At 40.4% G+C, this 19,011-nt stretch overlaps 1 protein-coding gene across 1 annotated transcript in view; it reads right to left on the bottom strand.

Annotated features, from left to right (window-relative positions):
- KLHL29 (kelch-like family member 29) overlaps window positions 1-15,390 on the bottom strand; it is a 71,972-nt gene extending 56,582 nt beyond the window's left edge. The window contains exon 1 of the mRNA XM_009885309.1: window positions 15,254-15,390. Within this exon, the coding sequence (XP_009883611.1) occupies window positions 15,254-15,390 (137 nt within the window). The remainder of the gene's footprint in view (window positions 1-15,253) is intronic.
- Between the last annotated feature and the right edge of the window lie 3,621 nt (window positions 15,391-19,011).

Raw genomic sequence — 19,011 nt, forward strand, 5'->3', positions numbered from 1 at the left:
TTCAGGAATACAGCACTGGAATAATTTTAAATGTCATGTGCATTTAAGGATACATTTAAAGACCTTTTCATAAAAAATAACAATAATAATTATTAATTTCTGTTTAGTTTGAACTTCTCAGTATGTTACATTAAAGTATAGATATGATAGATATGGTACACATATACAGACGGTCATATAAAAATATACATATACACTTATTCTGAAAATCTATTGTTCCCTTTTAGGCACTAAAAAAAGGAAGCCCTTCATGGCAATTGCTTTGAAAACTGAATACAAGACAAGATAGACAGACAAAATGGTTAGAGCAAAGAAGGGAGAGGGGGGAAAACAACAACCAGCTCTGCCACAGGAAGCCAGCAGCCATCCTCTAGGAGTTTCATGACTGTGGCCTATGGTTTTTCCTGCATGAAGTGCTGAACAATTTGGGGATCAAAGTATCTCCTGCATTTGAAGTGTGGATTAGTGCTCGTGAAATTATTGGACAAAAAGAAAATTATACTGAATTAAAGTAAGGGCCCAGTTCTTAATGCATGGTTGGCTGATGTGTCTGCAACACTAAAGACAGGTTACACCTGAAAGACAAAAGTGATGATAAATTTGGTAACATCAAGGAGGGGAGGGGAAATCTGTTGGAGTAAGAAAATAAACTCTTTTAATGGTTAGGACCATCCAGCACCTTCTCAAAGAAACATGAACTTCTAGTCACTGGACAGTCAACGTCTGCTCGCTCCAATTCTGCTGGAGTACTTGCGAAAGCCATTGCACGATTGACACAAAACCGGCATACGATGCTGTGTGACTGATACGGACTGGCCAAAGCACCACTATTCACAGGCAATGCCAGCTTTAAGCATGAGCAAGAGCACTACCAACCTCCTGGATTCACAAAGCTGCCTAGAAAGGTGATGGTCAGACCTCTACTACCATAATGGAGGAAAAGTAAACAACATACGAGGTTCAGTTTTCTTCCCTCATGAGACTTCCCCCCCTCCCCCCCACCAATAGATCCTAAATCATTTGGGAAAATGCTTAAAATCTGCAGTGGATGCTTTGTCACTGGTCTTCCATTGAGTAGCCCTGTTCAAGTCAAGGGCGCAGTTTTAATTTATACGAATCTTTGCAGTATCGAAGCTTTAAAGAGGTTTCATTTTTCTGCTGAAAGTATTTCGACAGCATTCATTACCACAGTGGAGAAGCAGCTGGCAGCCCTTAATGTCATAGGGTTCTCTATGGTAGTGAACAATGGTTTCCTTCACAAAAGGAAACTGAGGCATAAGGAAACATATACCCTTGTCTATGATCATAGAGAAAGTCAGGGGCAAAGCAAGGAACTAATGCCCATTTTTTTATTCTAAATATTGGGCTATCCCTTTGCACGGGAATACAGCTGGGTTAGATCCTATTCCACAAGCAGACGGTTTAGAATACGTATTGATCATGATACCTGTGGAACCCCTACAGGCACAGATGTGTACACTACTCCAAATCTGTACACTTTATCACACCATAATATTCTTTCTGAACTCTTACATATGGATTCAATTTGGCACTCAGGGCAGAAAACTTCAGGTGTCAAAACAGAACAGTTGCCATTTCCTAGATCCTCGAGAGGATGTCACAGAACGTTATTTTGTTTTCTTTCGCACGCTCACATACCAATAACATTCCCCATATATGATTTATCTCCAGTTGTGCACACATCCGGTGCTGCACCCTGGGCTATCAAAATGCCTCCTGGTACCCGTGTAATTCTTGCTGAATTGTTTCCAGAAGCAGTTTGTACCTGACAGTGAGTTCATATTCACGTGGGCTGGTTAATAAGAACATTGCCTAAAATTTAAGTGAGATTTGGAGGTACCCAGCAAGTGACAGAATCAGGCTCTTTGCACTGTGGGAAGCCTCACCATAAGCAATTATTTACTTAATGCCACTAATTGCACTGTGCTTGCAGGATGGCTGCGGGAATGACTGCGCGTGACCCACCGGGAATCGCATGTTCTCTCCCAGTGCAGAGACCAGGAGGCACAAAGGAAAGGATGATGTGACACCAATGTCAGCGTAGATAAACACCCGTGTTCGCAACAACTGCAAGCTGCTATTTTTCAGAATAATTAAGTAATAATCTCTTTTACTTTGTAATACACCAAGCAATAAACTGTTGCTGCAATTGATTAAACGCCAAAGAAAAGCTAAGGTGTTTGATCAATCACTAGAGCCACTTACGGCAAATATAATACAAAGCTACAGAGATTATTGATATAACACAATGAGCCAGAAATGGGAAAGAAAATCATCCCTATTCCTTCCTCTGTGAAGCCTTGAATGTGTTGTGCTGCTTTGCTTGCACTTTCTAAGCAGTGAGCACTTCGGCTCCACATTTAGCTGGACCAAATACCGAGCACAGGCGTGGTTCAGCCTGAAAAGGGACATCACAGCTATCCTGGTTTCCACGCTGGGGATCTGGCTTGGTATGGGCTGGAGAACGGATGGGGAATTGGTTGAAGCGGGTCTTAATGGGTCAAAAATGAGTGTTTGAAGGACTGGAAGAAAATAATGTGGGAAAACAGACTGATGTGACTGAAGTAAGAAATGCAGGGATTCCATAAATTTCTTCTCCAAAATTATTTCAGTGATTCAGGTTGTGGCATCCCTCTCCAAGCCTGACTAAAGCTTTCCATGTTCCTTGTTTTCACACGTAGTAGAATATCAATATGCTGTGTGGTTACACTTCATGTATTTGGGACAGAGCATTCTCTCAGCTACTCTAGAGCAACTGCAATGAAGTGGCAAAAGCTGTATTACAAGACTAGAATTTAGTCCCGTAAATGCATACACAGTGGATGGGGGAAAATCTGTACGAATGAATACAGCTGTGCCCCAAACAGCTCATCCTGCATGACATCAGGAGTTTTGTCAGTGGCATTGGTAAATGCAAACATTTGGAAAAGTCTGTGCTCAGAAAAGCACTGACTTCTGGCTGTATGAGCTGTGAAAAGGTACAGCTGTACCTGTATTTACTCCTGTTCCCCCACTGCTGGCACAAACACGGGGCATATTTTGGCGATGGAGAGCCCATGTTTCAGTCTCACTTCAAGCCAGGCAATGTACGCTTATCGTCCATGGACATCATTAAATGTGGCACATTCTGCTATTTGCCCTGCGAACTCTGAAGTTTAAACAGAATGATGTCATTTTATTGGCCTTGTAATCATTGCTCATATTATAAAGGTCACACATTTCACATTGTGGCAGAAAATCAATAGCTCTCCCAACAGCCTCCGGGGGAAAAAGTTTTGCTTCTGAAGAATAATATATAATAAACAATTTTACTCCTTCCTTTATCATGGCTGTAATCTTGGAGAATAGCTACAGTAAAAATCTGGCAAAGGCTGATATATAAACTCATTAAAATTAGGAAGTGATTTAGAACAGGACTTTTAAAAGATTTATCTTGAGCTAAACAGTAAAGAGGTTTGTTTAGGTCTACATTTAAACAAGCTCCAAGAGCTATTTAACAGCTTAATTTTATGGTAGCTGTTGGGGAATTCTTTCAGATTTACAAATCATGTATTTCTCCAGCAAGGTGATAGACCTGAGCAACGTGCAAGCAGAACTGAACCCGCAGATAAGCAGGAAGCACAGATATACTCTGAATGGGTAACGGGGAGCTATTGAAAAATATTTTGTATTTTCTGGAATAATTGGGTCTAACAAAAGAAAGCCAAGGCCTTTGAACATACTCTGGCTACTTATCTTTCAACTTAGTTACTTAAACTAGAGAAGACAAAGGCACAGGGAACCTTTTAAAGCAAACGATGGCTCGACTACACTCTCAAATAACAAATCAAAATCGGTGTCCCTTTCTGTTAACTAATATATAGAAAAGAGCTAGAGCATTTAAATAGTGCTAGCAGGAAAAATAACCCTAAAACCTCATCTGCAAGATTAGGAGTGGATCTGACAAAAGAAAAAGTAGAGAACTTTACATTTTTGGTATTCATTTGTCCTTGGAAATCATTTCCATACAAGTAATACACACAGACAAGAATCAGCACTAGTGGTTTCATGCTTAATAGCGATGCAACTGAGTTTTCTGCATCTTGAGTTACAAATACATGTATATCTATGCATTTTCCCTGCATTATTTGTATCAACACATTCACGTAACAGAACTTCTGTGTGATTCAGTTCAAAACATTTAATAGTGAGATGCCTTCATTTGCAAAGCTGCATTTAGAGTCTGGCTAAAGTAGCTGTGTAAGTGAAACACCGCTAGCGCATCAATTTGTCAATTTATGGACAATGCTACCGCCTCTAAGTCAGGCTTCCCTCATGGTTTGGATATGCTGTCTTTAACCGGCTTGCAGCATTATTTTGACTGACTAATGGTTTGGCTACAGGCTCACTCAATTTTATATCAAATATGAAAAGCTACCTATACCCGGTACAGATGACAGCCAACTCTCTGTTTACAAGCTATAGTCAGAAAGTCAAAACAAATTCTGGATGTTCAAAATGGAGCCATCTGCACGGAATAAACACGAAAAATGTGAAACATTTTATGTAAATGTACATTACTGCCTAGGAACAGTTGGTTCAGCTTCCTCCCAGGCTGCCTGGCTGGGAACAGGAGGACTGACAGAGTTTGTGACACCTATTTACATTCAAAGCCATATGACTCACTGTGCCGTAGACTCAAAGGTATGACATATATTTAAGCTTTACGCTCCAAAAGGGCACTGAAATAAATGATTATCTTTTTAAAATAAAGAGACGTTCAGAATTATCATTTGTGTGTTTTCCCTAGGCATGTGGGACGTGGTGTGTGTCTTTTTCTTTCTGCCTCTCCAAGGTCCATCACTTCTGCTTGTGAACCCGCTTCTCCCAACAGCAGACAATGGCAAAGAGCTAGCCTCAATTTTGTTCATATTACACTCAGAATTTATTTTTAAGAAATAGGAAACAGACTGATTCTGGTAGTGTAATACAAAAATATTTGGTGTCTTTGACTATCTATTTCTTAGAACCTCATACATGGCAGGAATTTGAACATCCTCCACTAAAAGCACATGTTTGAGCTATCAGGAGGCTACGGAACTGCTGGCATGCAGGCGGGAGCTCCAGCTCCACCCTGGCCCGAGGCATCCGAAGCCCATATTTTGGGGCTGGTCCCTCCCTGCACGGACCAAAGCAACAGCCTGTCCCACCGGCCAGCTGCCTGCTGGCCTCTTCACCCCACGCTTCCTCAGGATCTGCCCCATCAGCTCGACATGCTGATCGTGCTGGCTTGCTTTCACGGTTAGGAATGTAAATGTTTACCCTACATTAATTGTGTTCCCATTCCACTAGAGCAAAATATTTACTACAAGATAGACAGAAAAAAAAAAAAAAATCAAATGAAGTTGCTTTGTTTTCTGGACAGTGTTTTGGTCTCCAGAAAACAGGAAATCCAAGATTTTTATGTAAGATGAAGCACTTAAATGAAGGGAAGCTACTTCTTTTTATCTCTGTCAAATTAGTTAGAGTACCAAAGAAAGGACTGCAGACTGGGATAGGCAGCGTCTCATGAGTCTTAAGAGTCTGTTAGCTATGTGCTCATTAAAAACTCCTGTTCAAGTCTACACAATTTAGACTGAACATCTTGTTTACTGTGGAACATAATCCTTAAAGGCATTGAAACTCCAAGCAAAGAAGAGAGTACAATGTTGCTGCATCTTAACTGTCCACTATTTGACTTTTCATCATCTTCAGAGTTATTAATGGTTCAAAACCCACATGTCTATTTATCTTGAGAGAAGCAACAAATTTCATTATATTATGGCCAACCTTCAGCTATGAACAGAACAGACACGGCACTCTACATGGAAAGTCGTATTTCACACTGAAGAGCTTGATTTATCATAATTACATGCTCATGAGATATAAAAGCATAGATGCCCAAACATACCAACATACATTTCCACGACACAGGCACCAAGATGCATGTGCCTACTGTGGTAACAGGTTATTTACTGAGTTATTCAACTTTATGCAGCTGCAAGGTAATCTATCATGTAAATGATGACAGTAAGGGACATTTATAGAGCAACATCATTGCAATATGTATGTCATAAGGCACTGAATGTTCTATTAAATAGGATTTTTAAAAAAATAAATTACACCCTAGCATTGCTTCTCCTTTGGAATTATTTTATCAGCTCAAAATGTATTAACTTGCAAATCTCTGCCTTCGTTATACTATCTTGTAGATAAATATTATCTTTGAGCCTCAGCCACTATCCATCTGTCTCATGAGAGAAGAAAACATATATTGTAATGGTGGTATTGTATGACTACGATAAAGAACTAGTAAAATCACAAGATTAAATAAATTACATTGTTTAAACACAGGCTTGCAAATTTGTCATGAAAATTTACCTGACCAACAAATCCATTTGCTCACTTTTTACCAGGATGTTGATACAAATAATGTTTCTTGTTCCAGGCAAACAAAATTTGGCAAGACTAGTGTAACTTATTAGGGTCAAACGCTGCCAGTTTGCACCTGCTCTATCAGGAAAATCAGGAAAATTAATGGCTGTGAGCTCAGGCATGCACTAGCAGCTCCTGCTAATTCACCATCACAGAAATGATCATTACAAACCAAGACGAGCAACGGGATTAACAGCAAATGCTTTTGTTCACGGAGAACATGGCCAGAATAAAATAAAACAAACAAAAGAGCCACGTCTCCTATATACCCTTAATGCTATTCACTGATGGAACACAATCTAATTGCTCGGTCAAGACTGTTTCTAAAGGCGCAGGACCAGCGGCAGCCTGTAACACTATAGTGTTGGAGATCACAGTTGGAGGCACAAATCTGCCTCCCTGCTGAGATTTAAGAAAGAAGATGACGAGTTTGAAGATGCTGGCTTAAAGGACTAGCAAGTGAATGAAGAAGTGAATAGCGAGTGCCCTTGGAAGAACAGCATTTCATGACCTAGACTTTTGCTAAGGACTGAGAATAAACTGAATCTCACAAGGTGCTAGAGGAGAAGTAAAAAAAAAAACTGGGCCAACTTATTAACAGTGCGGGATCTAACTTGCTTGCAAATATTTCTGGCAGCCTAATTCAGCAAATATGTGGCAAAATAGCCTGGGGTGAGAGCAACTACTTGTTAAAGGTAAACAGAAGATGCAAGCAGGTTTTGGTGGATTATATGCAAAGGAAGATTAAAAATGAAATGACAGAATAAAAAATTTATTCTCATCATACTTAAAGCTCACCCCCTTAACCAACTCCTATCTGATTTGTTTTAATGATATTTATTACACCATCAAAAACCAGCTTAGCAGAGAGCTGGCATTATGCAGCTAATAAATCTGTTTCTCAGGAATGTGGTGAAATTTATACAAGTAATTATCTAAGTAAGTCTATCCAAGGCTTTCTCATCATTGCAATGTCTACAGGGAAAACAATAATAAAATAATGATAACCACAATTATTATTTATTACTACTACTATGATTATGGTAGTGCCCAAAGATCCCAATCAGCATTTCAGTAATTAGAATTAATTCTGTCGGGCACTGGTTCTTTCTCACTCAGCTACAGGGTGTTGCTAGTGCTTTTCTACAGTATACGCAAAGCCAGCCTGTGCTTTGGCCATCGCTGAAAGGTAATATATTGCATCACCTATGGCCACAGCATATGCGGGAAAGGGCAGGTAGCTCTCCTCACCCCATCAATCCCTTCCCACACCACCCTGCAGAACTGCTTGGAGTATTTCAGTCACCGAAGCTTAGTGCTACGCAAGCAAAAAATGGGGGGGTCGTTATCTGATATGATCATAACCTCGTCATATTAATTAAAATTCATTATCCCAATCCAGAAGTGGCTAATCCTTGATGATTTAAATGAAAGGAAGTGAACTGCTGATCCCTGGAGCTACCTGCGAGCACGCTGGAGTCGGAGATTTGATTACCCTCGTTTTAGGGCAAGACTGGCTTTTGGAAGTGGCCCAAAAATGACAGCTTTCAAGAACACGGCTCCAGTTCCTATGCCGTGGAAGATTTTTTTTCGTTGTCTTTGATCCATTTAGCTTGAACTGCAACTCGTTAAATAACTGTTCCCTTTCACCTCTAAATTTCAACACAGTCAAGCCTAGACAGGGCTGTGAGATGTAAGTACATATAGGGAGGTCACTCGCACCGGCATCTTATGAGTGGTTGTATGACAGCTGCATGGCTTGCAGATGGGTCTAGCCAGAGCAAGAGAGGTGATTAGTCTGTCATTCCTTGGATAAGATTCGCAGGATTTGTAGTTGTGTCTAGAAATTATGTGAGTGAGAAGCCAAAACTACAGTAAATAGAGATGCTGTCAATGAAGGAGGGGAGCGGGAGGTTAAGTCATTCTGCTTGGGAGCCTCTGCAAGCTGCAGCCATTACCAGGCAGAAGCTTCATTTCTGTGCTGCACCTTGCGGCTTGCAAAGGAGCCTTTCTCCATGCCAGTTTCTCTTCATAGCAGGGCACAATGATCTCTCCCTCATTTCAGAGCCAGTGTCCAGCCCAAGCCACTCACCCCCCTAATCCACGGCCACGCTTACAAGGCTGGAAACAGCCCGGCTGTGACTCCTGCTACGGGGTTTGTGGCAGTTCCTTAGCTTGGCAGCCCAGCAACACCACTGATATTTGTAAGCTGTAGTTCATTTATGTAGATTTTTTTTTTTTTTTAAATTTTTGCTTGATGAAAACATGTTTTCCAAGGTCTGGCAGCTGCAGGATTTGAAGCCCAGCAGGCAGCTCCGCCAGGCGGGCAGGAGTGCGGGGCTCGGCCAGGCAGAGCGTAGAATCATAGAATCATCTAGGTTGGAAGGGATCTTTAAGATCATCGAGTCCAACCATCAACCTAACACTGCCAAAACCATCACTAAACCATGTCCAGAGCAAGCGCAGCGTGCTCACAGAAAGGGGCCACCCAAAGCAGAACACCGTTTCCCGTGCCAGGAGTTTGCGCCCAATGCATAGCAGTTAGCGGTCCCTCGTTTAAGAGAAAAATGTCATCCATAGCATAATTTATACCTGCACCCTGGCAGTAAAGGGTGAAGAATATTTTACGCTCCCATTCAACCTCTCGTTCTCACAGGCTCCTTTAAATGGTTTAACAGAAACCACTGGCGCTGTCTGTCTAGGCACAATATAGCTCTCCTGGCACCAGAAACAAACATCGTATTTTTAACTCCCTATTTCTCTGTTTTCAAAGAAACGTTATAATTTGTTTCCACATTCACTCTGCTCTACAGTGGAGCTGAAGCATGCAGATGTAGAAATGTTGCCTGCTCGTCTCCTGGAGTTAAAAGCAAGGTTCTTAATAAGCAGGAAAACACGAAGGGGTCACTAAGAGTAGATTTTTCTTTCATCTGCTATTTCTCATTTTGGGCTTTTTACAACGTAAACACAAACCAGACAGTCTGTTTTCCAGACACCTAAATGCTTTTGCAGTTTTGTCAGACTGTTTCAGATGGATAGCGGCAGGTTTCTCTGTCTTGCATCCAAATGCCGTCTTTCCACACAATGGTGTAAAATGCAGAATGACATCTCTGTCTTCAGTGTAGGTGTAAAGCAAAAGGAATTTGATCCTCTCACCCGAAACACTTTACTTCTCCCTGCCCTGCCTTCAAGCCCTAAGAGAGTATATACAACCTTATTTTTGAAAACAAATAAAGAAGAAGAAATCTGAACACTTGCAAAAAGAGGCAGGGTATCGTGGAAAAGCAATTTGGCCATGAACTCACTGGCTCTGCTCCTTAGGAAAAGAAGGATGAACATAGCTCCCAACACACCAGATTACACTGCATCAAAAATCCTTGCTTCTTGTGACCGAACCTCTTTCTGTAGGTGACTTACCGCTCTGTGCTAGTGGAATTAGGCCACCAGGATGGCTTCAAGATTAGGAAGCATTATTAATATCGAATCTTGAAAAGATAAAGCTTGTAGGACAGGATCTGTCTATCTTTAGTAACTGACCACAGAGAAATAAAACTAAAGTCTGCTTATAAAAGCCAGCATTCTGGCCAAGATGAGACTTTTATGTCAAGTGCTTCCTATGATTAATGTCATATTTGGTAGACATTCCAGCACTTTGGGTTGGATTAAGAAGAAGAAAGCAGCAAATTAAAATGTTCCGGTGAAACTCTCTTTGTTACGGAAATATCAGACATTCCATTTATCCAGCAGCTGTATTTGTCTATCCCAAATGCAAATGGAAAATAATGATGCCTCTTCATGGGATTTTCCATTCCTTCCTTCCTTCCAGAACACACACATCTTCCACCATTTCCACCAGACACAGAGCTCATTTTTCTCCTCCCCTAAACAAAGGAGCTGTAGCTACAAGATTGGTTTAAATAACAAAATCTGTGCTTAGAGAGAGGGGCATTTTAGATACGGGAGTTTTGATGGATCCTGATCTACTTATTTCTTTCTGTGTACTTATATATGTGTGTGACTTTTAGACAAACACAAGTTCCAGGAAGGAATCATTCATGTACTTTTAGTAAACTACAATTCAGGTGTCTAATCAGAGCTGGGTGACCAGCCTTTCTCTGTGAGCAATGAAAAATGAGCACTTACAGAAGGCAATTCATGCTATTTTTCATAAGGTGGGATGAATCACCTTACGAATATTCCCGTTTTCCCTCACAACAGCAGAGGAAGCCTAGATGACCAGCTTAGGCTGGACCCCTGAAGAAAGCACTGTAACACCCCTCATAAGTATATAGTCTAAGAAAGTCACCTCATCCCTCTCTTTAACAGTAAAAATGGATGGCCTCCTCCTTCACCTCATATCTTAGACACCTATTTTATGGTCAGAGCACTTGTCTCCTGGAGACGTCTTTCTCCCTCTCTGCAAGACTAGAGAAGTAGTCTAGAAAGCGAGGTTAGATTAAACTTGCCTCTGATATCAACCTTGGACCTAAATGTTGGTTGACTAACAGCAAGAGACAAGCACCTCTCATTGCTCCAGAAGGATCTCCGACCTGCCTGCACATAGGTACCTGAATTAGGAGAAAAGGCTCCTTCTGGAAGCCTTCAAGTTGCTTGTCTCCATTGCCTGTACCATAAATTAGGCCCTTGCTTTGGGAAGGCTGATTTCTTAAGTACGTAAAATATAGGTGCGAATGAGAGGCCAAAGTCAGGCAGACTGGAAGCAACTGTGGTTGGCAGTGCACTCAAAATACATGGGATGGTATTCTGGGGACAGATCCCTATTCTAGCTGCTATTTATCATCCATTTTCTCGCGAAGTCCCATACTGCAGTAATCTTGTCATAGTTTGATGAAGCTGACGAAGCACATCATTTCCCTAACTGCAGATAATGTATATCAACTCCTCTCTATGCTCTATACCTGAAGGAATAAACAGTAAGGGCAAGTACTCAACCCCATACCTGTCATAAAGCAGGCTCAAATATTCACCCAAAAAAGAATACACTTTAAAGAGGATTTTATGAAGAGAACCTAGCAGTCCCCCAATATATTTAATATCATATATAATATTGTTCCTGAGGTTGTTAGCGATACCCCCACAGCCTCTGAGGTTATTGCAGTATGTCCTACCGTGGGACGAGCCTTGGGCATTCACCCATATTCACACATCCCCATCCCTCCCCTGCACCTCACTTTCCTCCCTTCATGGGCACAGTGAAGTGGAACAGATGTCAGCAACATTTCACACCTGCTGTTCCTAACACACCTAATCACAGAATCACAGAATGGTCAGGGTTGGAAGGGACCTCTGGAGATCATCTAGTCCCACCCCCCCGCCAGAGCAGGGTCATCTACAGCAGGTTGCACAGGATGACGTCCAGGCAGGTTTTGAATGTCTCCAGAGTGGGAGACTCCACCACCTCTCTGGGCAGCCTGTGCCAGTGCTCCACTACCCTCAAAGTAAAGAAGTTCCTCCTCATGTTAAGATGGAACTTCCTATGTTCAAGTTTGTGCCCATTACCTCTTGTCCTATCACTGGGCACCGCTAATCCTTTTCGGATTTCCAGATTTCAGCCCTTTTCACTCAAAAGGACTAAGAGTGAGTTTCATGGTTCTCTGGTTGGGAGAGAGATGAACACTGAGTTCTGGCTTAGGCTCAAGTGCTGTGCAGCTCCTGACCAGCACTGGTTAACCTGTTTCTAACAGCACAGTGCTCAGTACAGTGCTGAGCTCTGGACCAGGACTGGACTAACCCAACCTCAAAAGGGCTATGCTCATGTATTTAGAAGATAATTCGCATGGAACAGGAACTTTTCTGGACAAGAACCAGAATGATCAGCACATTGCAAGATTAACCATTTTCTGAGAAACTAAGGATGTCTCAAAGTGTGCTCTTATTACCAAATTTGTTTCATAAATAATAAATAACTTTAGAGTTGTTTGAGTCAAACAAACCTGGTTATCATCTTTTCACTACAGTGCAATAAAAACAACATTTTTTTTCTCTGCTATGACTAATTCTCATCAAATAGCTCCTCAAGACGGGCAATAACTCTAGTTCTATTATGCTTTTTGTCTGTATTCTGTTTTTTTTTGAGGAGGGGGTAATTGATCTTATTTGGTTTTGAACATCTTGCTTTTATTCTTTTGAGACACTACTTGCTATTCTACCATCAGATACCAGCTCCAACATACAGTGGAATCAATGGCAGAACATGAGGTTAACGATAACTAGCCTGTGGCAAAGAACAGACAAAGTAAATACTCTGAAAGATATTCTTTTTCTGCATGTTTATACGGATGCACATAGCACCTTCATGAATAGATCATCTTCTCATTGACAATTCTAGTGACCCATCAGTGCCTTCGGCTGGAATGGCATTAGAGTTTAACCCTAGCGTGCACTGATTGAAATGGCCTTTATATTATACTTAACATAAAGAGATCTCCTTTATTCTTCAAGAAAAACTGCCATTTCTTGCTTTGATTTCTATAATATTACAAAGATAAAAATCACATAAAGCTTAAAATACTATCTCAAAGAAGATTCTAACAGGAGAGGATTCTAGATGTGTTGCATTAATAAACATACACACTCTGTGAACTATAATGATTTTGTATTATTAAGGGCATGATCCTACAAAATAGTGAGTCTCTTGCAACTTGAGTCCTTGACTTTCATTGACTTCTAAAAGGACTAGGCTTTCCACTGCAAATATCCTCTAAAAAGCAAGTCTTTAGAAATTCCACCCCATAGCCCTGATTTTATTGTCTCACAAAGACACATTTGCTCAGTTTACAGGTGAATATTTATTTTTCTCACCTGACAGTTTTGCAAACTCAACCAGACATCAAGCTGGATTTTTCCCTACTCAAGCATCATCATCAGTAATAAAGGTATTTTTGCATTGGATACACCTGTGCAACTCCATTAGCCTTCATCAAGGTTACATGTGTGCTACTGAGGTTATATATGGAAGACAACTGGGATGGAGAGACCTGACTGTGGACGCAAATCGACCTCTGGAATATTTATTGCTGATGATGATGTGAAAGAAGGCAAAAAGTGGTGAGGTTGGCAAATGGGCTAAATCTTTCACTATTTTTTTCTTGTAATGCATGTGAGCCTTATGAGCAGCTGAAAGACGGTAAGTGCTCAAATCTAGGGTTTTGCTTTCATTGTGTCTTTTCAGAGCATTTTAAAAGGTTTTTTTTGTTGTTGTTGTTTTAAATGAGTTCATATCAGAGCAGTGTTCAATCTAAAGCATATCTCAATTTGATAACTAAATAATAAAGCAGCAACATTCCTCAGTGTGCTTCTAGAAATAGATGCTGCCTGGTGACTTCTGCACACAAACAGATGTCTTCACAGCAAAATCCAAATGACAGTCTTTGGCCAGTCAGTTATTGGATTTCTGTAAGTTGATTCTAAGATTTTCGTAAAAAGCATATACTGTAGCCTTAACAATTAAATGATAATGAGCAGACAGAAGAGAAAGGACAGGAGAGATCTGGCATAGCTACAGCTAGCAATCATTAGATTTACAGAGGGGAAAAGACATGCTTCCTAGGCCAACATATTTTTTATGAATAATTGATAAGGCAGTCAGCACAGTTATATCATAGAAATGTAATATATATCCATAATTATAAAACCAGCTTTGTGCAAAAGGACATAATACACTGAAAGGAGATACCAGCCAATATGCCATCCTGAAATAAAATACAGTCACTATTGTGTTAGTTGGCAAAATTTAAATACAGGATTTGAAGCAAGCAAAATGTTCTTTAATCCCATTTTTTAGCACAGTCCAGGCTCAGTCTGCTCAGGAAAATACTGCAAGGCAAAATCAGCAGCTGCATTAATTTGCTGATGATTGAGAGAAAAATGAAAGTTATCCTCATGGTTTTTTTCCTCCCTACTTGCTACTCTAACTTACTAATAATACGAGAGTACCAATTTATTCCTATGCGAGTATATGAAGCATACAAATTGAAAAATCAATGTAATGGAAAAAAAAGATTATCATGCACTGTTTAGAATCAATCAGCTAGAAACAGAGGGGGGAAAATGTGAAGGCGGAGACATGATGTTTAGAAAATGTACATAGTGTACCTACCCTGAGCTAGAGTGTTTGTAGGAAAAAACTACCCTTAGTCTAACGTGCAGACTGAGCTATATTTTGACCAGAAAATTGTCTTATTTCCAATCTTTTCTAGAGAAATTAATCATTTGTCTTTTCTTCTTTTAGAAGTCCCCAAATCACAAACGTAGCAATCCCTTTGCCCATAAAAGCCACACAAAAGCATGTAACAAAGATTCCAGGGTGAAGGGATTACGATACTCAAAATGCTTTATTAGCATGACGTCTGAGCATCGTTCACCAGAACGCTGATGGCTTATTGTAGCCTGAAGGACAGACTTTTGTCGTATGTGAGAGAGTCCCTTGAACACATCGACAGCAATAGTTTTTAGTTGTGGTCTGAATCACCATTAGCAGTTGAGTTTAAATCTTAGATCTCTCAGTGGTGGAACACTTTCTTCGGCCAAAACCGGCCTCTACTGATCAGAAATAATTACACTATAAGAGTCAGATGTGTAACAAATGGGTCTGAGTCTCAGTTTGGAAATACATTCAGAGGAGGTGGAAAGAATGGCTACTGGCTCTGTGACAGGAGATTCAATCTTCATAAACCTGCAAGAGAGGGGAGGAAAAAAAAGCGACACAAATGCGCCCTACAAAAGAACAGAGCAGATCACAGCTGGAAGGAAGGCAAACCTTTTAATCAGGTCCTTGAAATACAAGCTGCAGGAAGCTAGAACATTTTGGTGGACTTCAAACTCTTTGCCTTCAACAATAATTTTCAGGTCTGTAAACTCTTTCGCTCTGCGTTGCTGGTTCAACTCCTTCAACATTTCTGCAGAACAGAGAAGACAGACAGTGCCAGGGTTCCCATTAAGAGTTTTTTATTTTTACTTTTTACTTTTCATTTTTTTTTTGTAAAGAAGTAGAGAAACAGGAAACAACTGATATTTTTGTCGGTAAGATTGGCTCAACACAGACAGTCAGAAGTTACGAACAAAACATACTAAAAAAAGAAAAAGCAGGAACCAGTAGGTCTAAACAACTGAAATATATATATATACAGAAAAAAAGCAAAAACGATCCTAAATTTGGAAGGGTTAAAAATGAAAACAAAATATTTCAGCATTAGCAAATCAGAAACACAGAGAATGCATTATCACAGAAAAGTTAAAATAATTTGTTATAATAAAAATCAAGAGCTAATGAATTTCTATCCAAATGCAAATAAGTTTTGAACGTACTAGAATAATATTAGTAAAAATATGGCATTATGATGCAATATGAACTGGATATGGGTCAAAATAATAAAACCACAAAACCTGCAAAAATAACTTATCCTTAACATAGTAAAAATGTGTTAAGCCTCTCAGTCAACAGAATAAAACAGTACTTCTAAATAATATATAAATTACAGTGCATAAGAACTTAGCCAAATTATCAATGCATCTTGCAGTATACCTCAGCTATACAGACTACAATTGTATATGTTTCAGAATTAGCTTAAAAGCATCCTTATGATAAAAAATAATCTCACGCAGAGTATAAATTACTGCCTTTTATAGCAATTCCCATTTTTTGCACTCCAAGGATTTTTACCATCACAGCATTTTTATTTTTTAGCCTTCAATGGCTTCATTTACAGCAACAATCAACTTTCACACATCATGAAAGAATCATAATGATTAAAATAACCTATGAAAGTGTTTCCATCCTGCAATAAAGCACCTACCTTGCGTGATGCCTCCTTTTATAAAGCCTGTTGGTACTAACAGAATGAAATAATAGCATGCCATGTCTTCATGTGTGGATGTGAACTACTAAGCAACCTACATGTTTTATATGCTGGCTGGACTTTTACGGGTAAGACTTCCCTCCAACTTTGCAGACCAAAGTGGCTATCAAGATGAATAATATACTTTTCACCTGGGTAATAGTCTGGCAGTTCAGAAGCCAGTGATCAAGATGATAAAAGAGCCAGTTTTAAATACTAAAGGATTTTGGTTTTATTTTATGTTTGCAATAGGTCAAGGTTCTCATTTTCTCAGTGTAACACGCCGAACACATTCCTCTTCAGACAGATCTGTAAATCAACAACAGTTCTTTACATGGAGCCCCTCGTTACACAAAGTAAAAAGGACCTGAGGAGTGTGTAACTATAACTGCATTTAACGCCACTGTCGGGCCTGGGCACTGGGCTGCCAAAGCATCACCAAAGGCCGTTACGGTGCAATGAAGGCCCAAATAATCTTTGTGTTCTCCTGCTTCCCCAACAAAACTCAACAGGAATCATTTCAGTGAAGCACTAGCAGTTAAACAACACGAAAGCGTGCAAATATACAACTGTTGCATGAAAAGAAACTGAAGTTCTCCCAAGCCCCAACATCTGTGGTTCACATTTTTCAGGCCTAAGTAAATAAATGTCACCTTGCACATTTATGTCTATTTAATGGAAACACAGTAGTGTCTGAAAGGCTAATTATTCTGTGCTGAAATGGGTCAGTGCTCTCCAGAGAGCAAGCAGATCATTAGAGAGGGCACAGAAATAACAGCAGGCTTGTGTCAGATCTATAATAGGGGAAAATAAACCACTCTGTCCTGTGGGTGCTATAGCAGGGACTATTTTTAACAAATTCATCTGAGCTAAAGTACAATGATACATTTTGAGCAAAACTTAAAATGGAATCCCAGTGTTCATTCTTCTGCAGGAAAGTTTCAGGCTTTTGCTGGCGGTGTGGTGCCTAAAGTCTGACTTGATCATGAATGCTTCAGGCCTCAGTTAAAGACCAAGGATGCTTTGGACACAAGGGATGTTCTACCTGATTTTGGGTCAAAGGGATTAAGGCCTCTGGTTTCACAGGAACAGCACCAGCTGCTTTCTTAGTTGCATATTTTTGGAGGCGACTGTAGAGGAAGTATTCCTCTGTCCCTTTTCACATAGGAACAACTGTGTTTTTTTCTGTTTTGGTCCGTTTTCCCACTTTCACTTACAGCAACCACATTTTCCTCCTGACCCATTTTCTATCATTTCATGCCTTAAAGACAGCTACTTTTTCCTCTGAACTTTCTGATATTCTTTTATCCCCTACTTACTTAATTTCACTTTTGTTTTCTGTCATTCCCCTTTTCAAATTTGTTCAACTACTGTCCTCCATCCCCATGTGCACTTTTCTTAAGTTCCTATTCAAGATCCTTTTCTCTAGCATCTGGGGGGAGCCCTTTGCAATCTTCCTTGCAGAAGCCTTTCAAGACAAGGGCTCCGACCAAGATTAAGTCATACAAGCTTAAGATCATACTTACACAAGGGGTCAATCTCCATCCCATCTCATTCCATTTCCTCCTTTTAAAGCTCATGATCGATTATTCTCAGTGTTCAAAGAACAAAATTGTATGAATAGCATAGATGGATCATAGAATAGTTTGGATTGGAAGGGACCTTTAAAGGTCCTGTGCTCCAGGAGAGGAGAGGAAACAGAGTGTCGTTACACTCTGAAAGGGCTGGGGGTTTTGGAAGGTGGGCTCAGGATAAGCAGGATAGTAGACACCATCCATGAACTCATGATTATGGCTGAGATTGCCGAATAACAAGACACAAAGTTCAGCCACTGCGGTGATGCTCTCTGTGCTATCTCCAATATCGTAAGAGCTGGTTTGAGAATCCAAGTCCCCAAATGGCTCCCCCAGGTAATGGGCTGATTACTTGGACTTTACTGAGCACCCTTTAATTACATCCAGTCCTGTAGTTCCTGGGCATAGCCTCTATCTATGCTCTTTACACACTTCATTGTGCTTTATACTGCATGCATTCATTAAGGGATGCAAACCAGAAAACACCGGTCTGGAGCAGTGGTGCAATTTGGCTGATAAAAAAGCAGAAATCAGAACAAGCCCTAATCAGAAACCGAAGCTCCTCTTTTTCCTATAGCCACCCGGAGGCCATAATTCCCTCTTTGTCCCTCTTACTTGTTACAGTGCCCTCCACAGAGAGATGACTGCGAACAGTCCTGTATTTTTTGTAGCTCAGTTTCTGAACTAGAAAGAGAAGAGGCAGGTGGAGAGGAGAAGGAAGTCAGGAGACTGCATTGATTCATCGATCTTCCTCGCTGAGGCCCCTTTGTATTACTAAATAACTAGCAGGCATTAGTATTGGACACAAGGTTATATCAGAACGGGCCCTCATTCTCAGAGTATTTGTAATGCTCACACTGTGCTTAGCCAGGCATTAATGATTTATGAGGACTCAGGATGAGTTGCAAAACAAATTTTTTCACCAGGTAATAATGCCTGCCGATGAGTTGTAAAAGGAGAGACAACACAGTGCAGTCCTGGCAGTGAAAAATGATCTCAGCTGTCTCCTGCTAGTCCCTCTTCTGGGCTCCTCCTAATTTTCAGCATTTCCTCCAACAAGCGGAATTTCCTGAAACCTTCAGAAAGGGATGTGCTGGGAATTTCCT

This window comes from Charadrius vociferus, unplaced genomic scaffold (assembly GCF_000708025.1).
Source record: "Charadrius vociferus isolate BGI_N301 unplaced genomic scaffold, ASM70802v2 scaffold173, whole genome shotgun sequence".
Taxonomy (NCBI): Eukaryota; Metazoa; Chordata; class Aves; order Charadriiformes; family Charadriidae; genus Charadrius; species Charadrius vociferus.